The 19,948-nt window shown below is 46.0% G+C and overlaps 1 protein-coding gene and 3 non-coding genes across 5 annotated transcripts; all 4 read left to right on the forward strand.

Moving 5' to 3' along the window:
* Positions 1–5,082: 5,082 nt before the first annotated feature.
* Positions 5,083–14,515, forward strand: NCL (nucleolin). 2 transcript variants are annotated; one of them, XM_004328466.4, is made up of 14 exons: positions 5,083–5,242; positions 6,327–6,443; positions 7,648–8,125; positions 8,510–8,707; positions 8,819–8,905; positions 9,089–9,230; positions 9,850–9,974; positions 10,913–11,036; positions 11,550–11,707; positions 12,202–12,325; positions 12,510–12,643; positions 13,175–13,301; positions 13,631–13,857; positions 14,029–14,515. In XM_004328466.4, exons 1-14 carry the CDS (start codon positions 5,225–5,227, stop codon positions 14,106–14,108), a joined length of 2,139 nt encoding a protein of 712 aa, XP_004328514.1. In that variant the 5' UTR covers positions 5,083–5,224; the 3' UTR covers positions 14,109–14,515. The 2 variants fall into 2 exon arrangements, with proteins under 2 accessions (XP_004328514.1, XP_019779098.1); XM_019923539.3 differs by having other exon boundaries at positions 7,663–8,125.
* Positions 8,945–9,014, forward strand: LOC117313063 (small nucleolar RNA SNORD82). The gene has a single exon (XR_004527526.1). It is a non-coding gene; the product is annotated as a small nucleolar RNA SNORD82 (small nucleolar RNA).
* LOC117313064 (small nucleolar RNA SNORD20) lies at positions 12,732–12,811 on the forward strand. The gene has a single exon (XR_004527527.1). It is a non-coding gene; the product is annotated as a small nucleolar RNA SNORD20 (small nucleolar RNA).
* LOC117313054 (small nucleolar RNA SNORA75) lies at positions 13,360–13,493 on the forward strand. Its single transcript, XR_004527520.1, has one exon. It is a non-coding gene; the product is annotated as a small nucleolar RNA SNORA75 (small nucleolar RNA).
* Positions 14,516–19,948: the final 5,433 nt, after the last annotated feature.

Genomic DNA, 19,948 nt, shown 5'->3' on the forward strand with positions numbered 1-19,948 from the left:
CAGGGGTGGGGGGAGGTTGTCTCAGTCAGGGGAAGGAGCACGGGAGAGGGTGCAGGTGGGACAGAGGCCAGAGGGCCCGTTAGGGGAAGGCCAGTGGTTCAGTTGCCTGAAGCCTGGAGGTCACAGCTGGGCACAGAACCAGGACTAGGGTGAGACAAGTGAGGCAGTTGCCTTGGATACAAAGTTGAAGGCCAAAAACTCAGTAATCAATACAATGTTTTAATGCAAAACATGAAACACATATTCCGGGAGAGAAAACTGAATATTGTAAGAATGTCAGTCTTTCCAAAAGTAGTACAAGGAAATTCATGATGAACAAAATATCAAGTTTTAAATGAACACAGGATCAATAATAGTGTTGTGTAAGCCATAGTGGAGGCTGAGGCCAAAGAAATATCAGTAATTCTCATCCTGAGGGTTTTTAAAATTCGATTTTGTGTTCATTGTGTATTTTTCACGTTAATGAAAAAATACTGCACTGAAATACTACTTATCTTGATCACTCAGTTTCTGGTGCCCCTTAGATCTTGTTCCTGAGACAAATGCCTCGCTCGCCTCACCTTAGTCCCCTTCTCTGCAGCAGGAAGTGGGCTTTCATTGGTGGGCTGCGGCACTGGGGGTTCACCCTGCCGGGTAGGAGAAGTCATTGAAATCTTTTATTTATTAGAATGTGTTTGTATCTGTAGATTTAAAAAACTGATGTGGCAGGAATTCCCTGGCAGTCCAGTGGTTAGGACTCCGCGCTTTCATTGCCGAGGGTGTGGGTTCAATCCCTGGTCGGGGAACTAAGATCCTGCAAGCTGCGTGGCGCAGCCAATAAAACAAAAAAAACCTGATGTGGTTACACATAAATTAAGATGGGGGCAAGACTGGTGTCAGGGAGGCCAGTTCAGAATTGCTGCCTTAATCTAGGCAGGATGACGAAGCTCGAAGTAAGAAGGAAGCTGTGGGAAGAGTAGGGGAGCGATTCCAAAGACTCCCAAGGGCCAGGCTGTGGGAAGCCCCTGCCTTGGGGGCTGAGGGGGACGGTCGGGTCTAAGACTGTGTCCGGCCCTGGACTGGGAGGGCCAGTTGCTGTGTCTCGTTTAAGAAGGTATGAAAGACGGCGGTTCAGAGCGGAGGAAGCAGCTGAATTCAGTTTGTGATGCTTGGAATTTGAAGATCTATAGGACACCAAAGGGAGCTGCCTGGAGCCCAGGAGGAAAGAGGCTCTGCAGAGACCCTGATTTGGGCGCTGTCAGGGGACAGTCGTCCCCGGGAGGTGGAACCAAAACCAGAGAGGGTACCCCAAGCAGAGGGGCAGGAGGTGGGGGTCTGTACAGAAGGGAGTTGAGGCCACGGGGGGCCCTATTCTTCCAAAAGAAGACACCAGCAGACAGGAATTATCGTAATTGTCACACCATACTCCATTCATTGAATGGACATTTCCTAAGCATCTTTTATGCACCAGGCACTGTCTGGGCACTTAAGAGGCACTAAGCTGTCCTGGCAGTAAGCTCCGCCCCCCCACCCCCACCCCCGAGCCTACATTCTGGCTTACTCTTCTGTGTTAGTTACACAGGTACGCTTACCTTTAGTCTCAAATTGGTGTGGACCAAGGGGTAGCCCCTTCATTTGGGAATCCTCACTCAATCTTGTCCTCTTGTTTCTTTTCTAAGCTTCCAACTCTCCCTCTACTGGGTCCTTCCCCATAGGCTATAAGCTATGGGGAAGCTTGAGCTGCGACCACTCCCTCTCCCAGGAGTGCTTCCTCCAGGGGCCCTACACTTAGCACTGCCACTTTTCCATCCGCAGCAGTGTGGCTTCTTCCCCATCACACTTGCCAAATTCTCCAACATCTTTTAATACCAAATCCAGTAGACCCTCTCAGGCCTCACCTTATTTGACTTTTTTGTGGCATTGGATACTGTTCTTTCTTCCTTTTTTCTTGAAACCCTTTCTTCCTTGGCTTCCAAAACTCCCCTTTTCTAGCTTGGCTTCTGCCTCTGGGCCTTCTCCCACCCTAGATGTTTTCCACCACTGGGTCTGGGTCTGCCCAGCCTTCTCCTCTCCTCACTCTGGCTGCTATGCTAGGCTGGTCCCTCATGCCATCTGTGTCTGCAGCTGTGTGACCACCTCCATAGAGCCAGCTGCCTAAAGCAGCGGTCCCCAACCTTTTTGGCACCAGGGACTGGCTGTGGAAGGCAGTTTTTCCACGGACGGGGGGATGCGGTGGGGAGAGAGGATGGTTCAGGAGGTGATGGGAGCGACGGGGAGCGGCAGATGAAGCTTCGCTCACTCACCCACTGCTCACCTCCTGCTGTGCGGCCCGGTTCCCAACAGGCCGCAGACCGGTATCGGTCCCCTGCGGGTTGGGGACACCTGGCCTAAAGCGATGGGTATTTCTTATGCATGCATCATGTCCAACATTGAACTCAGGAGCTTCCCCCCAGACCTGCAGCCCTGCTGGTATCACTCCACATACATACACACACTCAACAGATAATGGAAATAAATGATCTGTTCTCCCTCTCTATTCAAGTCACGAAGTCTGTCAATAATAACAATAGCTAATACTGAGGGCTTATTACACATCTCACTTAATACTCGTAACAACCCAAATGTCAGGTACTATTATTATACGCATTTTATAAAGAAACTGGGATGACAGAGCAGGGTCTCAATTTAAATCCTAGTTCCTAGCTGTGTGACCCTAGACAAGTTAACTTATCTATGCCCCAGTTTCTGTAAAATTGTGACAATTTTTTTCTAAGAGTAAATGAATTTATATATATATTATGTATAAAGAACTGGAATAGTGCTTGTAACTTCGTAAGTATTATATATTAGCTATTACTGTTTTTCTGTCCCAGGCTGGCTCCAAAGCAAGGCACTTGAACACTAAGCTATACTGGCTTTCTCCACTGCTCCTTTTACCTAAATACTTCATTCATTCAACAAATAATTTTCACCACTACTTATGTCAGGCAATGCTTGAGGCGCCAGGAATAGAGCAAAGAACAAAGTCTGCGTTCTCGTGGCTGGGGAAGGAGCAAACAGACAGTAAACAGACAAGAAAAATGCCAGGTAGTGGTAAGCACCTGCAGAGGACTCGGTTAGGGTGATGTGGTAGGGAGCCTCTGGGCGGCACTTTTCATTGGAGGGTTGGGGAAAGGCCTCTCAAGAGGTGATGTAAACTGAGATCTGAATGACAAGCCAGCCACGCCAGTATTTCTATAACTCATCCCCGTCACTTGATCATGCACTGCTCTCTCCAGCCTCTTCCCATGAGTGCCCCAAGCTTGCTCTGTGCCAAACTGCTTGCAAACACGGGGGTCTTACTCCACCATGCCTTGGCTTATGCTGTTCTTTCCGTCCCCCATCACCCAGTAAGTGTCCCCTTGGTCCCCATCCCAGAGTTTAAAATGAGAACCTCCTCAGGGTGCTCTCCACAGATCATCAGAAAGCAGGGTGCAGACCAGAGAACTGGCCCCAGCTTCCTTCCTGATCAGAGAGCCCCAGTGGGTAGCTGTGAGTTTTCTATTCACTCAGTCACAGGAGCCTTCCAGGAAGAGTTGCAAAATAACTTGATTGCTCGCAGAATCCCCACCAGCCCTTGTTAAAATACAAAATCCTGGGGCTTCCCTGGTGGCACAGTGGTTGAGAGTCCGCCTGCCGATGCAGGGGACACGGGTTCGTGCCCCGGTCCGGGAAGATCCCACATGCCGCGGAGCTGCTGGGCCTGTGAGCCATGGCCACTGAGCCTGCGCGTCCGGAGCCTGTGCTCCGCAATGGGAGAGGCCACAACAGTGAGAGGTCCGCGTACCGCAAAAAAAAAAAAACAAAAAAAACCCCCAAAACAAACAAAAAAAATCCTGGGCCCAATGCCACACCTCTTTAATTAGAAACTCCAGAGGTGATTCTGAACATTAGTTCAGTTAGGGAAATATCATCACAGCTGAAGGGATCTTGGTTTTGTACCAGGCACCAGGTGCCCCGGATGTAACCATCCTACCTGGGCAGGCTCAAAACTGAAGAAAGTGCTCTAGGTTAAGTTTGACACCAATTAAGTTTTGCCACAATGACCCATCTGAATAATTGGCAAAAACACAACGCAAGGGCAATTTTCTGTGCTTCCGCCAACAAGGGAACTTTTCTTTGACTCTTTTGATTGACTCCTAGACCATCTGGTGACACTGATTTAGCAGCCACCATTTTAAAATAGCTGCTTTAGTCCCAAATAACAAAGAGGGAACTTTTGAGTGGCCAAAGGCCCTGCACTGTGGTTGGCCTGACCAAGTTCTTCTCCCCATCCCGCAGTTGTAACATCCAGTGACCACCAGGGTGTTTCCCACTGGTAAAATTACCTAGTGCATGAGGTTTCTTGAGATTAAATATTATGTTTGTGCGCTGCTCACAGTAAACCTCACAAACATACGCAACTGTCTATATCATTGGCTCTCAGAAGGCAGCGTCAGGCGCGTGGGCCGGGGGAGTCACCAGCAGACAGGGGGACTTTCTGGCTCCCGGTTCGTTAGCGGGCGGGACGAAGGTGGTCCCTCAACGCAGTGGACCCTGAATTCCCGACGGTCTCGGGCTAATTAGGAAACTAGGCAAACTCTTATCTTTCCTTCCTCCAGGAGGCTCTGCGTGGAGTGCGGGCCGGGGTCGCGCGTGAAGCCTCCCAGGAAACTCAAGACCTCCACAGTCGACAAGACCCAGACACACTGGGGAGCCGAAAACCACCACCACTCCCCACCGCCCGGGAATTAGGGAACACGCGGCGCCAAAAATGTCCGTCCCACGGCGCAGGCGCCGCGAGCGCGGGCCGTGGATAGGCACTCCGGGAACCGCGCGCTCACGGCCCAATCAGCGCTGGCCTTGCACAAAGCGAGTCCCGCCCCTAGGCCGCCGCCACGAATCCCCTCCCCCCTTCTCTGGCCTCCTCTGCCCGCCCACTCCTGCCCGTGCCCCGCCCCGCGCCGTTCTCAGGTAGAGGCTCGCGATTGGCTTATGGGAGGGACGCGAACTCTGGTTGGTCGCGGCGGAGTCACGAGGGCGCCGTCGTCGCCTTTCCAGAGGCGATTACTGGGCAGGCTCAGTCTTTCGCCTCAGTCTCGAGCTCTAGCTGGCAGCCAAGCGTACGAGCTCTGCGATCAGCGGCCGCCATCGACGTTGCTTCGCTTCTTCTGGGCTCATCTGCGCCACTCGCTCGCCACACACTCCGCAGTCCTAAGCCGCTATCATGGTAAAGCTTGCAAAGGTAAGAGGCCTTGCCCGCGCGAGCACGGACGTCAAGGCCTGTTTTCCGAGGAGCGCGCGCGCGGCGCCGCCAGGAGGAGGGCCTGCGCGCCACCCCGGGCTCCTTCGAGGGCGCCATAGTGCGGGAAGTCTCGCGCGATTAGCTGGGAGGTCTCGCGGCTTTTGGCTGTGTGGTAGCGACGTGAAGAGCTTCGGCAGGTGCGGCGGATGGTCGATGCGGCGGGGAAGGACTTGGGGGCTGAGCGCGGGAAGGGGGCGCTGGGCCCCGAACGGATGAGGCCAAACTCCTGCGACGGGCCCGAGCGGAGCCCCGCCTCCTGACGCATGTGCCCCGGCTCGCGGCCCGCCACGTGGGCCGCGCCGCGTGGGTCCTGGCGCCTGCTGAGGGCCCCGGGTCCTGGGGCGGAGAGCGGCGGCCCACGGGGTCTCAGCTCCGGGCGGGCGGCAGGTGGGCTCCGGAAGGAGGCCCTGCCGCGTGCTTTTTGCGCAGGGCTGCGCGCACATGGTGGCCTGCGACTTACCCCCACGTGGCCCTGCCGGGGATGAAAGGGGCGGGGTTGATAACCTGGGAAAGGAAAACTTAATGGAAGACTAAAGGTTAAGACGTGGATTTGTTTTTTTTTTAAGACTGCCCTAATTTAAATTCAGACGAGGGTGGTGGGATTAGGTGCCACAACTTACCCCAGAGGCTTTTTTAAGGTGGTTTTCCCCAGGTGAAGGGCCGTGGATTGTTAGCTGTTACAGTGGTCCGACTGTAGGCGCTATTGAAAAATTGTGCCGCGATGCAAGGTTCGATTCTGGCTGGATGTATAGTTTTTAAAATGGGTGTGCTTAAAGGACGCAGCAAGAAGAGAGACCGTTTTCTTGAAGTTGCGTTTTTATCCTAAGGTTGGATTTTGAAGAACTTGACAGGAAATATGTGGGAAGTTGAGAATTCACCTGTGTTACCATTGGTATGAAGAGTAGTTTTTACGTTAATTATACTTAACAGTATGAAGAGCGGGTTCTGAGGGAGATGATTGCCGTTTTACTCTGAAGAATGGCCTGAAATGTGGGAGGTGTAATGTGTAATGCGTCTGTTTTAGGCCGGTAAAAATCAAGGTGACCCCAAGAAAATGGCTCCTCCCCCGAAGGAGGTAGAAGAAGATAGTGAAGATGAGGAAATGTCAGAAGATGAAGAGGATGATAGCAGTGGAGAAGAGGTAATTGTATATAGTTTAACGCAGAATTGTGTTAAACTACAAAATGGAGAGTTAAAAGCACGTGGTATTGGATGTCTGAAAATACTGGCAAAAAATAGGATTATATTCATTCATATATGACCTGTTGTAATGGTCCAGCGTTTCACAGAGTTTTTATTGACCTGTCAAGATACCATAAGAGTAATGAACTTGAGAGGAAAGGTGTGGAGTTTTCATGTGCCCTCTGCAGGGCTTGGTGTGATATAATGCAATAATATATTATTAGTTTTCCACTTTGAACACATTAGCCCCACATACCAGCTGGAGAAACAGCCTGGACAGTTAACTGTCCTGCGAGTGGCAGCTTTGAGCATTGTATTTAGGTCTGAGGTTAGCCTTAACAGATTCTTCTAGTCTCTAAGTAGGATTAATTGGTCTTTGTTATCCTGTATGGGCTTGGTAATACTAAACACTGTTAAAATGTGTGGATTGAGGGTTGCCACCTCCCGTTGTGTTAGCACTTAATTAGCACTCCCAGCTACTGTTGGCTAGCTGCAAAGACACCTAATTGCTGTATTTGCTCATGTTTCTTATTTAGAATTTAATATTTTATTTTGACACACATAACCTGATAAAAGCAATAGTCAACAAAATGTGGTTTTGAGTGTGACTTAAATGTAGATAAAACGACAGTTTTTTATCAAGCCAATGTGTTCACTCTTTGTATTAATTTTGCAACGATTGACTGTACAGCTTGACTATTTGATGTTCATTTTCTCTTTGGTCCTAAGAATGAACATTCAGTGAACTTTATTCCTCCACCCACTGTGAGAGCCCCAAATAATTTAATAACACTTAGCAGGTAGTCCTTTCTATGTGTAAGGCTTTTAATTACATATATCAACTCAATCCTTAAAGCAACGTATAAAGTTGAGTTATTTTCAGATGGGGAAACTATTGAGGCTTAAAATTAAGTTTTAAAACTTTGCCTAAGCCCACGCAGTGGCATCCAGTCTATTTTCAGAGTCCGTGTTAGGGTGTGCTGCCGAACTGTGACTTGAAGCGTACAGAAGGACATGTTACTTGACCCTGTAGTTTAACTTGCTAACATCTAGTGCATGTGGTCTTCATCTAGAGGCAGTGCTAGAATTTAGCATTCATTTATGGGACCAAGGCTCTCTTGAGTTTGGAAACAGGCCTATGTTGGTTTTTATTTATTCTTAAGGTTGTTATTCCTCAGAAAAAAGGCAAAAAGGCTACCACAACTCCAGCAAAGAAGATGATGGTTTCCCCAACAAAAAAGGTTGCAGTTGCCACACCGGCAAAGAAAGCAGTTGTCACCCCTGGCAAAAAGACAGCCGCTACGCCAGCCAAGAAGACAGTTACACCTGCCAAAGCAGTAGCAACACCTGGCAAAAAGGGAGCCACACCAGGCAAAGCATTGGTAGCAACCCCTGGTAAGAAGGGAGCAGCCGCTCCAGCCAAGGGAGCAAAGAACGGCAAGAATGCCAAGAAGGAAGACAGTGATGAGGAAGATGAAGATGACAGTGAAGAGGAGGAAGAGGAGGATGAAGAGGAGGAGGAGGATGAATTCGAGCCTGCGGTGATGAAAGCAACTGCTGCTCCTGCCTCGGATGACGAGGATGAGGATGACGAGGATGATGGTGAAGACGACGATGAGGATGACGAGGATGATGAGGATGGTAAGGCATTGTGTTGGGAGTCCTTGGGCTCCTGTTTGCAAGATACATTAGGGGTGAGGCGTGGGTGGTAATGCTGTGCTCCTGATGACCTGGGGTGGGTTAGACAAGCAGCATCCCAGGGTTTCTCTGGGCTGCTTGTGGTGCACTAGTGGTACCTGTGGTGCCTGTGAATGATTGCCTGCTCCTGAGGAACATGCTTCAAACAGCTCATCCTGTATTTTTCACAATGTAGAATTTTGCTTCCAAGTGATTTGTTAATTCTTGCCATAACAACTAAGCACAGTGGCATGGACAAGATTACATTCATTTTCCTTTGGCTTTTCCTAGGACTAGGAATAGAACTGGGATAATTCTGAGTTTTTGACGAGGTGGCTTCTCTTTCAGACTCAGAAGAAGAAGCTATGGAGACTGCAGCAGCCAAAGGAAAGAAAGGTCCAGCAAAAGCTGCTCCTGTGAAGGCAAAGAACACTGCTGAAGATGAAGATGAGGAAGATGACGAGGAGGATGAGGAGGAGGACGAGGACGAGGAGGAGGACGAGGACGAGGAGGACGAGGACGAGGAGGAGGACGAGGAGGAGGAAGGTAATCAAGTTATAGGTTCTGAAGTGCATTGGCATGAGCTTTGTTTAAAGGAGATGCTTGAGGATGTGTGGCTACTTGTGGATGACATAGATTGTTTGATATCTTGACCAGAACTTGTCAAAGAAGCACCTGGAAAGCGAAAGAAGGAAATGGCCAAACAAAAAGCAGCTCCCGAAGCCAAGAAACAGAAAGTGGAAGGTAACTTAGAGAATTGGGAGGTGGGAAATAACACCTAATAGCACAAGTGATGAACAGCAAAGGGACTTAATACTGAAACCTGATGTTATATTGCAATGTGCTGATGTGCTATGTACAGAAATAATTTGACTAATAGTCAAATATAGTGGAAAATAGACTAAGTTGAGTAAATTTTTTGTACAGCCACAGAACCAACTACATCTTTCAATCTCTTTGTTGGAAACCTGAACTTCAGTAAATCTGCTCCTGAATTGAAAACGGGTATCAGTGACCTTTTTGCGAAAAATGATCTTGCAGTTGTTGATGTCAGAATTGGTGTGTCTAGGTAAGTGTGGGGGAGCTATGCTGTAGTTCTGCACGATACTCGTGGGTCTGCTAATGCTTTTTCCTTCCCCTTTTAGAACCTTAGCCCATTATCCTTAATGTGAGTATGTTAAAGTCGTCAAAGATTAGACATTAATGAATTAAATCATTGGACTATAAAATTGTAAAACCCCCAAATTGAAATTCCCATAATTTTCCATAACTTTTGATATAGCACAGTCTAGTTTCTAATAATGAGATTTGATGCTTATCTTAGAAGTAGCTATTAGACCTGAGAAGCCATAATAGTGAATGCTTTTAATCAGACAGGATTTTCCTATCTTAGTGCTTAAACACGTTTTTTTGGTCATCTGCTATCAGTTGTTAAGGCGCAGTGTAACTAATGAAGATCTCAGAGGTGAACTTGCATCAGGTCTTGGTACTTGGATCCTGCTCTGTAGCCTCAGCTTAAAAGAGCCTGACTCAGTTTTATTAATTGTATAGGTGCTTTTTAATCCTTGTTTGCACCGTCATATTAGTGTTGCTGCTTGCCCAGAATATGTGTTACGTGGCTCTTGTTTGGTGGGTTTTTTTGTTTTTTCCCCCCACCTGTAATTTTTTTTGTCCTCTTCGCCTTAAAGGAAGTTTGGCTATGTGGATTTTGAATCTGCTGAAGACCTGGAAAAAGCCTTGGAACTCACTGGTTTAAAAGTCTTTGGCAATGAAATTAAACTAGAAAAACCAAAGGGAAAAGACAGTAAGAAAGGTATGTAAAGCTTTAGGTAATGATGATACTTGTTAATGACTATGTATCTAATCTAATGTAGACAAAGCAGGGTAAGTAGTTTAACTTTTTTTCCTTTGGCTTCCTCATAATGTTGTGAGGATTACATGAATTAGAATGTTAAATGTTTACAACAGTGCCTGGCACTGCTTGCTAGACTTAATCAAAAAATAATTGGTTAGATGTACCTAAATAAATAGAGTCCTAAAAAAAAAAAAGATGGAGTCCTTTCCTCACTGGACCTAGAGCAAGCAGATCCCTAACTACTCCTTTTGCATCTTTTACCCTTCTCTGTATGCACTTGTCACATTTTAAGTGTGTGTTTATGATCTTTTTATTTTTTAATTTTTTTAAGTAAAAAAAATTTTTTTGGCCATGCCGTGCAGCTTGCAGGATGCTAGTTCTGCGACCAGGGATCGAAGCGTGCCCCCCTGCAGTGGGAGCTCTGAGTCCCAACCACTGGACCGCCAGGGAATTCCCTACACTTTTTTGTTTTTTAATGATATTTTTAATTGAAAAATACTGAACATCTCTTCTATATAAAACATAATATTTAGCCGTATTTTAAATATTCAGTGCATAGTTTGTTGTCAGCTGTGACAGCAGTTTGTTTTGCCACTGCTATATCTCCATAGTAGCAGAGTGCCTCCTACTTGTAGAAACTCTTTTTTTAAATTTTTAACCTTTTTATTTTATTTTTCTGGCTGTGCTGTGTGGCACGCAGGATCTTAGTTCCCTGACCAGGGATCCAACCCGTGCCCCCTACGTTGGGAACGCAGAGTCTTAACCACTGGACAGCCAGGGAAGTCCCTCAAAATTATTTCTTAAACAGAACTTTTACATTGGTCAGTCTTTGGTGATCTTTGGGGGAAGAATCGTCTTTTAAGCCATCCAGTTCATTTTTGTGTTTTTTAATCTAGAACGAGATGCGAGAACACTTTTGGCTAAAAATCTTCCTTATAAAGTTACTCAGGAAGAATTAAAAGAAGTGTTCGAAGATGCTGTGGAGATCAGATTAGTCAGCAAGGATGGAAAGAGTAAAGGGTATGTTTTGTGTCTACTGCAGTGTTTCATTAAAATTAATGAACTTTACTAATTTATAAAAGGAATGTTGATTTAATTTTCCTGTGTTTGTGGGCAAATTAATTATTCTGTAACCTATGTCAGTCACCCATCTGTACAGTGGGGATAATGTACTTTAAATTAAGTGATAAAATAGTGATTTTATCGTAAGATGAGCTGATGTATAAAATACTATACATGTGACTCGCTTACAGTAAATGTTTTGGAAATAATTGATTATTGTAGTGAGGTGGACTTAATGTGAACAAATTTTCTAGAAGTGTTTGGCAAACTTTCTGTAATGGGAGAAAAGTTTAAATTGAAAAGTGGAAGATGGCAGAAGCCTTGAACATTTCAATTACTATAAAACAAAGAACATTTTTATTGTACTTATCTGAAATATGGGCATATTGCTGAGATTAAAAAACATCTGTGTTAGAGAATTAATATGGGTTTAAAAATCAAGTGAGTTCTTAATGTTTTTTCCTTTTGTAGGATTGCTTATATTGAATTTAAGACAGAAGCTGATGCAGAGAAAACCTTGGAAGAAAAGCAGGGAACAGAGATAGATGGGCGATCCATTTCCCTGTACTATACCGGAGAGAAAGGTCAAGGTCAAGACCATAGAGGTGGAAAGAATAGCACTTGGACTGGTAAGAATTTATAGGCTTCCTACAGGGTTCTGGAATTGATGGAGGGAAAAGAAATCCTTTGCATCTTTGTCCTTTATAAAGTTGACTGATAAATTGGTTGGAGATGTAGATCAGCAAGTTATACCTGTATTTGTAATTGAGTGTCTTGAATGAGGGTTATATGAAATCTTTGTACTAGAACACAGATAAATCTAGCTTCCTTTGCATGTTTTATACTGTAAAGGACTTAGATCGTGTGCATTTAAAAATTAGAATATGCTGGGAAGACACAGGGCTGTAGTCAGCTTACATCTGAACAGTAGGAGTGGAAGGAGGCAGCATGTAACAGTACATAGTAGGTACGTGATATGTTGAGTACCAGGTAGGGTTCCACTTGTATCAACATTGGTGTGTTAACTCTCCCAAGCACAGAGATTCTTTAAGAACAATGTATAGCTGTGACTGACGTTGGGAACTACTGCTTCAGTCTTAATTTGACATCTCTTTATTTGTAGGTGAATCAAAAACCCTGGTTTTAAGCAACCTCTCCTATAGTGCAACAGAAGAAACTCTTCAGGAAGTATTTGAGAAGGCAACGTTTATCAAAGTGCCCCAGAACCAAAGTGGCAAATCTAAAGGGTAAAATAATTAGTATCTTTATGTTGTCAGTTACAGGCTTTTAAGAGTATCTTGAGGTAAAATCATGTTCTTCTGGCCATTAGTAGAAGCTGCACCATTGAAGTGTTTGAAGAAAAAGGCTTGGTGGCATCAGAGGAGCCATGTGCTTGGTAACGTACTCTAAATGTTGACTCTTTATCCTCAGGTATGCATTTATAGAATTTGCATCATTTGAAGATGCTAAAGAAGCTTTAAATTCATGTAATAAAAGGGAAATTGAGGGCAGAGCCATCAGGCTGGAGTTGCAAGGACCCAGGGGACAACCTAATGCAAGAAGCCGTAAGTTAACTTCATTAACAGGATGTTGTTTGTGGTTGCGTCCTCAGATCTAGAACGTTTGTTTCTGTTGCTGCTGAGTAAATGATACTGGATATGATGACTGATTATCTGAGAAATAACTGATGAAATCTCAAGAAAAGTCCTCTAGATAGTCAAGTTCTGATCCAGCGAAGTCAACACTGAGCAGCACATTTGCCAGGGGTTTCTGTCTTGTATGGTGTTTGTAGCTGCCTGGTTTAGAACTACTTTCACTTGCTTGGGTCGCTGCTGCTCCTGTTTTCCATAAAAGATTCTCAACTGCTCTGGTGATCAGTGTAAACATGACATGGCATTTGGTCTAAGCCCTTCGCTTTAAACGTTAGTTGACCAAGTTGCTTTTACCCAGACACTCGAGGTGAAATGCTACTACCTTTTGCTAAGATGAGCATTCTTAGCCAGTAGTCAGATACTAGACTGCAACATGCAAGTCCAGCATGCTGTCATAAATTGTGACTTTAATAAAAAGTACAATTTTTATTTTTCCTTTCCCAGAGCCATCCAAAACTCTGTTTGTCAAAGGTCTGTCTGAGGATACTACAGAAGAGACATTAAAGGAGTCGTTTGACGGCTCTGTTCGTGCAAGGATAGTCACTGACCGGGAGACTGGATCCTCTAAGGGGTAAGTAAGATGCAGGGAACGTGTGGCGTCCACCAGGTGGAGAGTTCCCACCTAAGACGTCTTCTCATTGAGCTCCTTTCTGTCGATCGGTGACAGTTGAGGATTCGCACGAGAAGAAGAGACAATTCACAGAGCTAGCATTGTTGCCTTCTGTCTTCACAGAGGTGTATTCAGCTGTTTTGTGGGACATTCTGTTTCAGCTTTCCATAGGGAACTGCCCTCACCTGGGTCTTGCCCCAGCTAAGCGTCACCATCCAACATGTGGGAGTAACTTGGCATTTGTTCCACATGTTGGCTTTATAATGGGCGATCTCGTTTGGTGTTTTTAGGTTTGGTTTTGTAGACTTCAACAGCGAGGAAGAGGCCAAAGCTGCCAAGGAGGCCATGGAAGATGGTGAAATCGATGGAAACAAAGTTACTTTGGACTGGGCCAAGCCTAAGGGTGAAGGTGGCTTCGGTGGCCGAGGAGGAGGCCGAGGTGGCTTCGGTGGCCGAGGAGGAGGCCGAGGTGGCGGCCGAGGTGGATTTGGAGGCCGAGGCCGGGGAGGCTTTGGAGGTAAGGGGCGCGGTGGCCACCCAGCTGTGTGTGCCAGGTAGCCGTGGCAGTGCACTCCTGGACCTGAGCCTGCAGGCCCCGGTTCCTGCACCAGTCCCCACTCGTCCTGCTGGGGAGGGCATGGCTGGCAGCTTTGCAGCCACTCTTCAGTGACGGCTTGCCTTCCTGCAGGGCGAGGAGGCTTCCGAGGAGGCAGAGGAGGAGGAGGAGGAGACCACAAGCCACAAGGAAAGAAGACGAAGTTCGAATAGTTTCTTCTATCCCTGTCTTCCCCTCTTCCATTTGAAAGAAAGGACTCTGAGGTTTTTACTCTGTTACCTGCTCAATGACAGAGCCTTCTGAGGACATTCCAAGACAGTATACAGCCCTGTGGTCTACTTGGAAATCCGTATAGATAACATTTCAAGGGAGATAACCCTGTTGGTGTTGACTGGATATTCGTATAAACTTTTTAAAGAGATGAGTGATAGAGCTAACCCTTATCTGTAAGTTTTGAATTTATATTGTTTCCTCCCATGTACAAAACCATTTTTTTCCTACGGAGTTTTTTGGTTTTGTTTTTGTTTTTTTGCGTTGGTGGGTTATAAAGGAAAGCAGAATGTTTTATCATGATTTTTGCTTTAGCAACTTTGGGACAAATTAAAAGTCCTAAACTCTGGTGCCAGACTTGTACTTCCTGTCCTAGAGTGTTTCTCCTGGAATACACTGAGAGTGGAGCATGGCAAATCAGTTCTGCCACTCCAGATCTCCACCCCCTGTGAAAATGCTTATGCTTTGGTTTCAAGTATCCCAGCCATAAGTTTTTGCAGCCCTGTGTATGTCACGTGAAAGGCTCATTGGAAGTCCACTGTGGCCTTAGCCGACTTAGAAACAGGCCTGAGGGGTCAGGTGTCCTGAAAAAGTGCTTTGGAAAGAGGGCCAGGAGCACTTTGGTCCGGCCTTGTTTAGGTGGGTGCAAGAGCGATGACTGATGAGTGTACTTCCTGCTGGGTGCGTGGGCCAAAACGGAGGCTTTGGGACTGTGAGGCTGGAGAGGAAGCTACCGGTCTAGCCGATGGACCTGATATCTTTTGTAATTCCGCCAGCACCCTCAGGTTAAACCAACAAGAAAGGCCTTTGGTTTTGCGCTATGATGAGAACGTGGACATTTTGGCTTGTTAAGCATTCCCTTGCCCACCCTCCACTTCTAGTAAAAGGTCACATGAGAGGCCTAGGTCAAGCGATTAACATGATATAGTTAGTTGAAAAATGGTGCGCAAGATGGTACAGAATGAAAATGCCAACTCAAAAATCCAGTACTGGTAGACTAGAGGGCAAACTAAAGGATTTGAATTAGCTTAGTTTTGGCCTGGTTATGAGTTGCTGGCAGGATGAGGGAATCTAAACCTTGTGCATATCACGCACCACTCACCAAGTCAAGTCCGTTGTAAGTACTAAAGGCGCAGACCAGGACAAATAACCTGGTTTGAAGGGGTGGAAGATTGGAAGTTTGGGTGCTGCTGGGAAGAAAAATCAAGCCAGCAGAGGGACATCCTCTCGTCAGGCAAACCTAAAAACTAAAATGAACCATTGGAGAGCCTACAGCTCAGGGAACTCTACTCAGTGCTCTGTGGTGACCTAAATGGGAAGGAAATCCACAAGAAGGGGGATATATGTATACGTATAGCTGATTCACTTTGCTGTACAGTAGAAACTAACACAACATTGTAAAGCAACTATACTCTGATAAAAATTAAAAGCAAAATAATGAAATGAACCCTTGGTAGCCTATATTTTTCTAGAATTAAAAGTTTAATTAGTTGGAGCCCATTAGGGCTACTCATGAGTTAAAGTATGTTACGTCTTAAAGCAACGCTGAGTAGAGTTTTAGCTGAGCATGTGAAAAGTTAAGTCATTCATAGCAGCTCAGTCTGTCCCAAACTGGAATTTGAAGAAGGGGCCTGTGAGATTGGTCTTTGGGTCTGCAGGGCCTTCTCCATTAACCCGCAACTGTCTTCCGGGTTTAAACCTGAAAGCATAGTGCACTCTTCGGCCATCTAGGAACGTGAATTAGCATTTGCCAGCTTGGCAGAGCCAGTGCTTATTCAGTACTTGTATTAACTTTTAAGACCGTGTGGTGATGGGGGGGGTGGGTTCCCTTTGGCAGGGGGGTGCTGAACCTGACCCTGCTAGCAGCCCAGTTGCAGGAGTTCTTGGCTCCTAGGGTAGGGCCTGCATTGAGATAAGTCTGAACCCACCTTGCTAACCCACTGGCAGTCAGTGGTGCTGGTAGTGTGCCAGGCGTTTACCTCAGCCTCTCTGTAACCGGCTGTGGGGCAAGACATGAGCAGAAAAACAGGATTCTTTCTTCCTAACTGCTGTTTTTCTTTGAAGTGAAGGAAACAATCCAGCCCTGTGTCTTACTAGTCATCCCAGCCAGGGGTATTATGCCGACTTCCAGTGAAAGGAAGATGAGGATGGAGGGTGGTTACCCTTTGCGATGGCAGAAGAGCTGTAGGACTTGCACGGAGGGAGTCCTGCAGACTTAATCCTAGGCCTGCCTGCTTCCTCTGGTTTCTGGTTTGGGTTGGGTGAGGGTTTTGCAGCCATTTTAGGAAAGCAGTTCCCTACGGCAAATGGTTGTCGCCACTTCCACCATCCTTCCAGCAGGTGGCAGCACATCCACAAGGATGTGGGCACCTGACAGGCGTCGAGAAGGAAGCTGAAGATTGTCTCAGGCCAATGGGTCTTCAACTCCAAACTCAATCTATGTAGTGATAGGGTCTGGGAATCTGCAGGAAGTGCACTCAGCACACAGAGATGGTGTGGAATCTTCGCCAAAAAAGTGGATTCCAGTTGGGTACAAGAACTACAGTTTGTTGAATGCTTGTCCTGTGCTCTTATCTCAGAGTTGTCCCATTTACCCATACTTGGCCCACTAATTACTTCATTATAACCCAATCTTTGTCTGACCTCAGCCTTAAAAAGTGCCAAAGCTACTTCCCTGGTGGTGCAGTGGTTGAGAGTCCGCCTGCCGATGCAGGGGACACGGGTTCGTGCCCCGGTCCGGGAGGATCCCACATGCTGCGAAGCGGCTGGACCCGTGAGCCATGACCGCTGGGCCTGTGCGTCCGGAGCCTGTGCTCCGCAGTGGGAGAGGCCGCGACAAGTGAGAGGCCCGCACACCGCAAAAAAAAAAAAAAAGTAAAAAGTGCCAAAGCTTTTCTCATCCCAAGAGAGCTTGTCTCCTGAGCCTACCTCCCTGCCTAGCCGTTCCCTCTAGCCTTTATTGCCAGACTTCGAGAAGGACCACACTCCTGCCTCCCACTTTGCCTCCAGTAGTGTGGCTTCTGTCCCCACCTCAGCACTGAGTTCGTTAAGGGTGCCAGTGACCAAAGGCTGCAAATCCAGTGGTTGGTCCTCCCCTAGTTTATGGCTTCCCTGCAGCACCTGACATTCCTCCTGCCAACCTGCAACGTCCTTTTCTCTCATGGTTAGGAAAAGGGTGGAGGCTCTGTGACAGTAGGATGAAGAGGGATGAGAACAAATAAACCTGGGAGTAGAGCCTCCCAACAGGATTTTATCCAATTAATATATATGAGCCAGTGGCTGTTCCTCCACATCAGGTAACCCCGTCATTGGAGGAGAAAGACTTTACTGCTGGTCCTTCGACATGGAAATGTGAAAAGAACACTCGTGTTCCTGCCAACCTCTGAGTGGAGGGACTTGGGTTTTATTTACTGTTCTGTCTCATGGGCCTAGGACAGTCCCTGACACGTAGTAGGTATTCAGTAGGTAATGAAGGAATCCTGGAGAAACTCCTCCCCTCAACTGCAGGAAACCTATGGCAGCAGCAGGAGGGACTCTCTAAGGCCAGGAGTTCTTAACGTACGTTTTTCAAGTTCTTAACATTTTTGTGTTGGGAGTTCTTTTGGGAGTCTGGCAAAGCTTCTGAAACCTTTTCAGAATAATGTTTTCAAATACTTTTTTTTTTAAAGCATTATAAGGGAAATCAAGTATATTGAAAAAATTTTTTTTTTTTTTTTGCGGTACGCGAGCCTCTCACTGCCCTGGCCTCTCCCGCTGCGGAGCACAGGCTCCAGACGCGCAGGCTCAGCGGCCATGGCTCACGGGCCCAGCCGCTCCGCGGCACGTGGGATCCTCCCGGACTGGGGTACGAACCCGTGTCCCCTGCATCGGCAGGCGGACTCTCAACCACTGTGCCACCAGGGAAGCCCAGAAAAAAGTTTTTAAAATATTAAAGTACATCATTTGTGATAGAATTGTGTATGTGTTCACTAATACATTAGGTAAGATGTATTTACATTTTTTTAATTTGTAGTTGCTTTACAATTGTACAATGAAGTGAATCGGCTATATGTATACATATATCCCCTCCCTCTTGGACCTCCCCCTCCACAAGATGTATTTACATTTAAAATACAGTTAGGGATTTTGGTTCTGGTAATGATGGAGTGGCTTGTAACAGACTAACCCTCCTGTTGATAATTATAAACTTGACAAAATATAAGAATCAACTTCTGAAGGTGTTGAAGACCAAACAATACCAGATAGAAACTGGAGCAGAAACCATCCTTGAAAGAAGGTAAGGACACGGGAGGAGATACATGTTTAAATATCTTTCCCCTCAAGGGTACCCAACCCTGCACCCTGATTAGCATGAACCTTTGGGCATAGAGTTTAAGCAGAAAGGGAGTCTTACTAAACTGAGAAGTCAGGTTGGAGTTTGAGTCTGGAAACTTTCCTGAAGATGAGGGAGACAGAGAAGAAAGCCATAAAATATGCATACAAGTTGCCTTCAAATTCTTGGCCGAGTCCTAAATTGATGAGCAGAGCAAGAGTCTCGAGCACAGGGGAAAACAAGGGAAAGGTGAAATCGCTGGCTACAGGTTCCAGCACATACCTGGTGCTGGAGAGAAGTTTGAAGTTCAAGTTCTGCCCAGTTAGAGGTGTTTGATAAACACTTAAGCTTTTCTTTGAAACTCAGAAGAATCATACTTCAGAAGTAACAGCACATTCCAGGCCCATGGATTAAACCCTAGGACTAAGGGCAAAATGCAAAACTAAGAGAGACTAACCCTAACAAAACCTAAAGCCTAAAACTAAGCCCCCACGTAATCAGTGGGGGAATCTGTTGGGAATTTAATTGCCTACTAGAACAAAATCCAACAGTGTTCAGGGGATGGTGACAATCCAAACTCTGCAATATGTCATACATAATGTCCAGTAAGAGAAAGGTAACTAACTATACGTGCAATGAAGTATGAAAATGTCCACAGTCGAGCAAAAAGCAAACAACTCATGTTGGAATTTGTAAGCAAGGACTTTAATCGTTGTAAATATGTTAAAGAATTTACAGGAAAAGATAAATGAAGAAATGGGGAACTTCTGGAGAGAGATGGAGACTGAGAACCAAATGGAAATCCTAGAACTGAAAACAATATATTAAAAAATTCACTAGAAAGGCTTAGCAGCAGGAGAAAGTATCAGTAAACTAGAAGATAGACCAATAGTAATATAGAGGTCAAAGCATGCTACCCCAAAATATGATATCATAGCATATTAAATATTTCAAGCTGAAGGAATTTGAGAAACAGCAGGTGCAGGAAGGACTTACAGAGCTTCCCCTGAAGCAAGTCATAGAACCCTCATATGAGAGGTGCCCTCCTTATACCCGGAGGAAAGGATCACCCTTATCTCTGAAGACAGAGGGACACCAAGAGGGAATTTGAAGGAACAGGCCTTGCTGTTTCCCCCAGTTTACTACACTCAGTTCATACCCTTTTTTGGGGGGTTCTATCATATTTTTCCACAACTCTCCACCCTTCATCAAATCTAACATAAAAATACTAAGGTTTAACCACTTCTTCAGGTTTTCATTTCCTTATGAAGGCTCCCACATCATGTAAGACTTATATTAAATAAATTTGTATGCTTCTCTCTTTTCAATCTGTCTTTTGTTACAGGGCTCCAGCCAAGAACTTAGAAGGGTAGAGGGAAAAGATGTTTTTCCTCCCCTACATGATCCAAACTGAAGCTCAAAGGAAAAAGATTGGGAGAAAAATGAGCAGAACCTCAATGACAATACCAA

Source organism: Tursiops truncatus, chromosome 7, assembly GCF_011762595.2.
Source record: "Tursiops truncatus isolate mTurTru1 chromosome 7, mTurTru1.mat.Y, whole genome shotgun sequence".
In the NCBI taxonomy this organism is placed as follows: Eukaryota; Metazoa; Chordata; class Mammalia; order Artiodactyla; family Delphinidae; genus Tursiops; species Tursiops truncatus.